Source organism: Dermacentor albipictus, chromosome 6, assembly GCF_038994185.2.
Source record: "Dermacentor albipictus isolate Rhodes 1998 colony chromosome 6, USDA_Dalb.pri_finalv2, whole genome shotgun sequence".
NCBI lineage: Eukaryota > Metazoa > Arthropoda > Arachnida > Ixodida > Ixodidae > Dermacentor > Dermacentor albipictus.
The window spans coordinates 104,345,547-104,353,571 of NC_091826.1; the positions used below are offsets into that span (position 1 = coordinate 104,345,547).

General features: G+C 46.1%; 1 protein-coding gene across 1 annotated transcript; it reads left to right on the top strand.

Annotated features, from left to right (window-relative positions):
• Positions 1-30: 30 nt before the first annotated feature.
• On the top strand, positions 31-2,832 carry RpS12 (ribosomal protein S12). Its single transcript, XM_070520925.1, has 4 exons — positions 31-179; positions 365-490; positions 867-969; positions 2,619-2,832. Coding segments are annotated over exons 1-4 (399 nt in total). The 5' UTR covers positions 31-177; the 3' UTR covers positions 2,787-2,832.
• The last annotated feature ends 5,193 nt before the right edge of the window (positions 2,833-8,025 follow it).

Consider the following 8,025-nt stretch of genomic DNA (forward strand, 5'->3'; position numbering starts at 1 on the left):
ATATGATTTTATCAAATTGTTTTATTAAATGTTTTTATACGTAACCTTCGTACCTGATGGCTTCAGCTCGCCAACCCTTCCGCCTTCCTTTACATGTCTGCTTTGATACGGTGAAGCGCGTTCAGCGGACCTCTTCGTAATTTACGTCTATCGCCGAGGACATATTTCATCTGCGATATGTGAGTACATTTTTTAAAACGGTAACCTCCCACCCACATGCTGGATTGTGCATTTTATGCCTGCTAATGGTTAAGTGCCCCAATTTAATTTCGACAATCGGCACCCTTGTGCGTGCCGTCGGTGCAACACGACTCCCACAGTCGCGCGGTACTAGTTGAACGTTGCTTGCTTGTGCATCATGCAGGGAGGCGATAGCAGCAAGCGGTGAGCCCATGGATGTGTACACGGCCCTCCAGGAGGTGCTCAAGATGGCCCTTATGCACGACGGCCTTGCTCGTGGTCTCCACGAAGCGGCAAAGGCCCTCGACAAGTGCGTGCTCTTTTCTAGAGTTCGTCTTTACGCGATGGCGTTTCGCCGTTGCTGAAACGGTTTCTAACGGGCGATATGAGGGAGGTAGAGCTTTGATTGGTTTAGGATGAAGGTACGGTGCATTTGGAGCGAGATGGTTCAATAGAACTTGTGGCTAGCGCATTTTGCTGAGTGTGATGACCGAGAGTCGCTCTTTGCCGGGCTTCTCGGCTGAAAGTTCCTCCGTGAATACCGGCAACCTCCCGGGAACGGTGTTGTAAACCTGCATTAAACGAGCGACACTTCTATCAACGCTTCGTCTCCGAGGCTAGCACCAGCGTGTCGCGGTGCGCACGTGTGTGTTAGCGTTGCGTTAAGTCGGCGCCTCCTTTTGCAGGCGCCAAGCCCACTTGTGCGTTCTCGCCAACAACTGCGACGAGGCCAGCTACGTGAAGCTCGTGGAAGCCCTGTGTGCCGAACACCAGATCAACCTCATCAAGGTGAGATTGCAGAAACAGCTGTTCCACCCAGTTTCGGTAGCCGTCGCTGGGAGCCTGCATCGTGGCTAGGCCGGTTTCTTTTGACAATGGCTTTATCGCCGCGTCTCGGAACCTCTTGGCAGATAGCCACGGAGGCGGAGCGTAGACGGCATCAAATTAAGCTGCATTTGTCGAACATAATGAATGCTTCGATTAATGTTCATGTATGCATGCGTGCCGCGCGCGACAGTATGGGAAATTCCCAGTGCGTCTGCTAGAAATTCGAATCGTAAAAAGAAAGCGCAACTCGTTTTGCCACTTACTGTGTATAAAACTTTTAGCTTCGAAGGGCATCAGAAGTCACTGTTGGTTATAAATAAGTTGTAATGCATTTTTGTTCAGTTGGAATAGGGAGACTTGCAGCATTCTCTGCCATGGCATAACCACACGTGTATACCCGTGTTGAGTGCTTGTGCAATGCGTTAGGAAGTAAAGAAAGAGGGGATTATTTTTACTCTGAGTGAAGTTGTAGATTTAGGCAGTGCGTGTACTTTTTGGCCTTACCGTGTTGATTGAATGGGAACCAGTGCTGGCCAAGATCTAGCATGGCAGTTAGCCTGTGCAGCTTAGATATGCTGACACTGTCCAGTTGCAAGGCAACAAAAATTGCATGTTTTCAATGAGGCGCACACCTGTGTCAACATTTGCTTTAGCCTGATGTGGCCAGCCAAGCCCTGTCTGTGGCCTTCTGCATTGCGATAAGTGCATGCGCTACTACGTTCCAGCAAGCCAGTAGCCGAATATATGTGCCTCAACATTAGCAGTAAATTTGGCACTTTGAAGTCTCAGCATGTATGCATTGATAGCATTAGTGGGGCACTTTTCGGCTGTTGAAAGTGTAGCACTATAAAATTTGCGCGAAAACATTTATACCAACCGGTAAAGACCACACAGTCTTATCACACACGGCCAAAGCAGGCCCATATGGTTTTGTTGGTGACAGCATCACGAGATGTAGCTATCAGTGCAGCTTTTCTTCTTACTATGTTATTCCATTAGATATGCAACTTCCAGACAAATTCGTACTTGCTGAAACTAATTGGCAGTTAAGTCGCATGGAATACTGCCTTGTTGCTCTAGAAAGCAAGTGAAGATACTTGTACCAATGTTTTGGAAGCATATCGTGACAATTTTGCTAGCCACTTCGTTTGCACATGGTGCACCATAACATACTAGCACTGAAAAAATATAATTGTTTGTGTTTTCCATACTGCAACCTCATTTAGAAGTATGTTATTTACTTTGTTTCAAAGCCACACAGGCTGAGAGAGAATGCTTCTAGGTTAATTTTGACCACCCTGGTTTTTTAGCTCGCGCCTGAACCTCAGCCCTGTAGTATTTTTTATCTCATCTGTCGTGGGGAATTTAACGTTTCACTGTGCAGGGATGAAATAGCCTGGCGGATTGCCGCATACCGGTGTGAAATCGACTGCCCACGATGCAGGCTCTGAAAAAGCAAATGCGCATGATGAGAAATGGACTCCCTCTCCTGAAGAGTTTGGTGTGGAATAGTTACCCTCTGACATGGCGCACTTGGTGCTGGTTTTGATTGCAAATGCATCTTGTGGCTAGGCTCATGCTGACAATTTTTTCCCGACTCGGTGGCGCAGGTTGACAGCAACAAGAAGCTTGGCGAGTGGGCTGGCCTCTGCAAGATCGACAAGGAAGGCAAGGCGAGGAAAGTGGTCGGCTGCAGTTGTGTCGTGGTGAAGGACTACGGCAAGGAGACGCAGGCACATGACGTACTCACGGACTACTTCCAGTCCAAGAGGGGATAACCTGGGCTCAGTTTTGCTTGCATTAAAAAGGGAACTCCATCCTCAGCATCCGCAGTCTGTCTCTTAAGATGGATCCAGCCGAAGGCTTATCCAATGGTGGGAATGCTACACCATTCTGCGCCCTCTAGAATTGGTTGCTCCATGCTGCCCCAAAAGGGTCTTTTATGCGAAGCATATTACGAGGGCTCAACCCAGCTCCTCAGGCGCGGCGGTGACCATGAAATCACGTGACACCGTGACGTCACGACAGAGGAGAAGTGGCTTTGGCTCAACTCTTGCAAGACGGGCTGGGTGGGAATCGAACCAGGGTCTCCGGAGTGTGGGACGGAGACGCTACCACTGAGCCACGAGTACAACGCTTCAAAGCGGTACAAAAGCGCCTCTAGTGAATGCGGTGTTGCCTTAGAAACGCGCTGTTTCTAAGGCGTGCGTCTCTTGCTCAGGCGCACATTTCGTTGCCGCGCCGAACGCTGCTTTGCTCGACGCTCACCGCGTCCAATGCGGGGCGCGTAGTCGCTGCCCTGTAGCCCATTGTCTTACACTCCTTGGCGGGTCGACGGGAACGCTGTCGCGTTCCACTCTTGAAGGCGAAGAAGTAATGCATGAGTTGTTTCTTCGTCTAGCCGAATCAAATATAGCCAAGCAACAGCAGTTCACCAGGCTAAACAGTGGTTCAACAACTAAAATAAAGGCTAGTATGCTTCGCATCCTGGGCTTAACCTTACCTAAGCCACAGCCATTTTTTTTTACCCATATTGCGCCTCTGCTGGGCCACAGCGTAGCTACGGCAGTGTGAAAGTTGGGAAGCTACCACCCAGTAGAACGCATGCATGGCTCCGCTGCATTCATTGGCCGGGTTCGTTTGTGGCGTTGCAGCCAGTGCAACTGCTGCTGAGACAGCAGACAGTTGAATTTATTCCTATTTTGATGCACCAACTAAGAGGTGAGCGAGGCTAAAATGACGGGTGGGTTTGCTGGCTTTGCTGCTTTATGGTCAATGCAGTAGTTTTACGCATCGAGGACTGATGTGCGATAATGCTCTGTAGACAAGAAGGTAATCGGAGACAGTGTGCATGGTACCTATTTCCTGTTGCCTGCTTGCAACTTTATTGCACCATATTACTTTTTTTCCACAGTTTGAGGTTGTTGAAATTAGCCTCACCCATTATAACCACGTGCATAGTGATCGGGTACCATGCTGCAGTTCCTGCTATGTCTACATGTCTTTGGTGGCACATTTGTCTTCAGTAAGGCTCGGGGTAAAGAAACTGTGCAGATCACATCCACTATGGGAATCGACGTTACGCGAAGCATTTTGCAGGCAGCTGACTTGCAATGCAGCATTGTTTGGAGTTCCACAGAGCATTACCAGGTCGACCAATGGGTTCATGTAAAACCAATATTTGTGTGACGGCAGCAGCAAGACGACGGTGACAGCTGCATGATTTCTAAGAATGATTCAATCGACGTAAATGAGTGGCGTGGAGGTGCGAGATTGGTAAGAAATGCAGAACCTAAACGTGACGTCTGGTAATGACGAGAAAGACAAAGTCCTCTACGAGCTTTGGGAGGAACAAGAGGGCCGCGAGTTGCTGTCCGGCACTCGGAAATCAACGCTCATAGGAAACTTGCTTTTCAATCACTTTTCAATTTCGAAGCATGCTTGTTAACGTCCCAAACACAAAAGAAGTTTTTCGAAATTGGTGACATCACGCTGGCACTGGTGCTTCATTGGAAAATTTAAGGGGAGCTGTAACCTTCATTTGCTATTCTAATTACTGTAAAATTGAAGGAAATAGAGTTTTAAAGAGTCTTTCATCAAAATCAACTGATTTATTGTTTCTCTTTATCATTGGCAGCAGCCCTTGTAAGTCCACTGCACGATGAAGGCCTCTCCCAGTGAGCTCCAATTACTCCTGCCTTGTGCTTGCTCATTCCAACTTGCACATGCAAATTTAGCAATCTCATCACTCCACCTAATCTGCCATCCTTGACTGCACTTCCCTTGGCATCCATTCTGTAACTCAACATGGTCCACTAGTTGTTTGCCCTGTGCATTACATGTATAGCCTCTCCAGCTCAATTTTAAATCTTAATGTCAACTAGAATGTTGGCTATCCCCATTTTCTCTCTGATCCACACCACTCTCTTCCTGTTTCTTGACGTTATGCCTTACAATATGAGTTCCATCGCTCTTTGTGCGGTCCTTGTTTTTCGAGTTTCTTTGTTAACCTCCAAGCTTCTGCGCCATATGTTGGCGCTCGTAGAATTCAATGATTGTACACTTTTCATTGACATTGGTAAGCTCCCAGGCAGGATTTGGTAACACCTGCTGTATGCACTCCAGGCCCATTTTTATTCCTCTGTGAATTTCTTTTTCTTTCTAGTGTCCTTGTAACGTTTCACTCAAGTGAATGTAGTTAACGTCGTTGCTGATGTATGTTCCCTGCTGCCATCATGGCGGGCTGTGGTGAATCGGTTATTTTTCTCCTAGTTCTTGTGGGGAAATCATTATGTAAACTACAGAGAACACCAACTTATAATTCATTTTTCTGTGTGCGCTTTCATGGAAGCCTTACACCTGCTCCAAACACAACAGCAGGTGCACCAAAAGTGGATTTTGCATGCTCCAATGGCTGTTTGGATTATGTGTAATGCAAAACTTGGGTTACACAACCTCCAAATGTGCATTGGAAGACGACACTCTTGGAGCCATCGGCCATCTAATTGGACCCTAGGGTGCACCCATTGCAGATAAGTTCCAACGTGGGGTGTGGGCCGTGTATGCCCTTGGCTGCCTGTACAGCCATGTCCGTCTATGGCCACAGTCTGAGATATGCGCTCAAGCACACGACCTCGGGAAGACTGCACGCAAGCAGCCACTATTTTTGGCTTAACTGCATGCTTACCCTTGCTCCTGTGGTAGCACACGATGCATGGGCCCTTCATTCTCCTTGCACTGAGGCTTGATTCAGAACTTCGGGGCGACAGTAGAAATTTGTCGGGCATTTCATTCACATGATTGCTATTGCAATAACAGACCTTGCTCTTGCTGCAGAGCTTTTAACCCTTCCAGCCCTGGTGGTGTCAATTGACAATCACACAGAATGTTGCGCACAATTTATAAAACAAAGTAAATAAAAACAGTTCAGCTTTTGACGTAAAGCCTGCATAGTCTTGGGTCTACAGCCAGAAGTTTAGGTTGAACGGGGTAAGAACAGCATTGTACTCTCGAAAAATCAAACTAAGAAAATCAATAATACCAGCAAGTCTCGCTTACATCGTAGGACATTGTTAGTGCCAAACTGCTTGGGCGTGTGGCTTGATAATTTTATTGTACAATGAAAATGTGCTGAATAGCAGCTCAAGAAAAAAAAAAGTGCTTTTCGTGGGTCACATGATAGCTCACTTTGAGGTGTAAAAATTTGATACCACCAAGGCCTCAGTGGTGGTCGTTGTATCTTATCAACTGAATGTTGTGGAATGCAAAATTATCTGATCAAATTAAAATAAGACAAAGCAGATCGAATGAATAATTATTAATTTGAAAGTACTCAAAGAAACAAAACGTAGAATTTTAACAGGGCATTCAGTCAGATTCCGTAAGGAATTTTTGTGTGGCGGTGAATTTATTCCTGTGGCTGAATCCCAAAGTGGAGGCATCAAGTGAAAGACTAACAGGTTCTGTTTAGCCCAGGGCAAGTCTTCGAAGAGGTAGTTCCAATACTGTTGTCACATTAAAGTGGTGACAAGAGACAGTTATAGTGTAGCGTACACTAAGCAGCACACATTTGTTATAGTTTTGGTTGCCCTGTGAGTTCTTTGGATCTCGGAGGCCATATGCCGTCGTTGGGGCTATCTCCCGATTGCAGCGATAGGTGGGGCTGACATCTCGAATGTTTCTTTCGTTAGGCTTCGACCCTTCCGAAATGAGAAGCTATCTCGGAAATTCCACACGGTCATCCATAATACTCTGTCGTCAAAGTGGCCTGAGACTATGCGAAAGCTGTTTATGCAGTGATTTGCTACAATCAAAGTGAATTTTACTCAAGGAACGCCAAATTCAATTTGAAGCGGGCAGATGAGACCGCCGCCATGTTTCCTACAACCTATGCAAACCATGCAAAGACGACAATGCTAAATCTAAGAAATAGCGTATGTACACTATATGCTATGGGTCGTTCAACGTTCTATGCATGCGCAGTAACGACCCACTATATTATTGCGTACGCTAAGATAAAGCTATCTAAGATAGAAGGAAGTGATAACCCAGATTGGGTGCAGTCACTTTTATGCTTCCACGAAGCATTTTCTACAAGCACAGTTTGCATTTCTGTTGTTTTTAGGAATAATTACTCTTGTGGGACTGTTGGTTAGCTGAAAATGTGATATATAATACCATAAAAGATTCTTGTGCATTTTGAGTATTAATTGGCAAAACACAGAAAGCATACTGAAGTTGTGTGCACAACCGTTTCGCCAACTGAAAAAGAAACAACTGAAGATTGCTTCAAGGCTTTCGTATACCAAGTACTCCGCGTGCAATGCAACTTTGTACAGGAGGTTTTGGCACCTCTGATAAAGTTCTTTTTACAGAGAACTCTCATTTGAGTGAACTTCTAGGGATCCCAGGAAATAGTTCACTTGACTGAAAGTTCCCAAAACTGAATATTCACCAGAATATGGAACAGCACAGGGCGCAGCAGACGAGCCAGAAGTGCGAAATGCAATTCATGCAGTTAAGTGCATCAATATATACGAAGTGCATAACAGTTACGTTACTGCCCATCTTATTCCGAAAAAAAAAAACATTAAGAAATCTATAATTTTCATTTGCACTGGTGCTCTTAAAGCACAAGAAGTAACACAGCTGTCCAGTGAGTCTTATGTTCTTGTGCCCTACCTCTGGCACAAATTTTTGCTACGACAAGGAGGAAGAAGTGCGCAGAGCTCACTGGTGCTCTGGGCCTCTCACTGTTATGCATTTTTTTACATTCTTGCCATTTTCGTGAGAGTCACTTCATCAAGGATGAGCAAGATGTTCCCACGACCACCTGAACAAGGTCAATCGTCTACATCATCGCTCATTTTTGGACGACGTGCCTTTGGAAACTCGGACCAGCTCGATTCCTGGGAGAGCTCAATGCCAGAAGCCATGGACTCTGACAGTGAATACACCGTAGTCATGGGCCACCGTATGAAGAAGATGCGCCGTATGTCGACTGAGACAACTTCATCG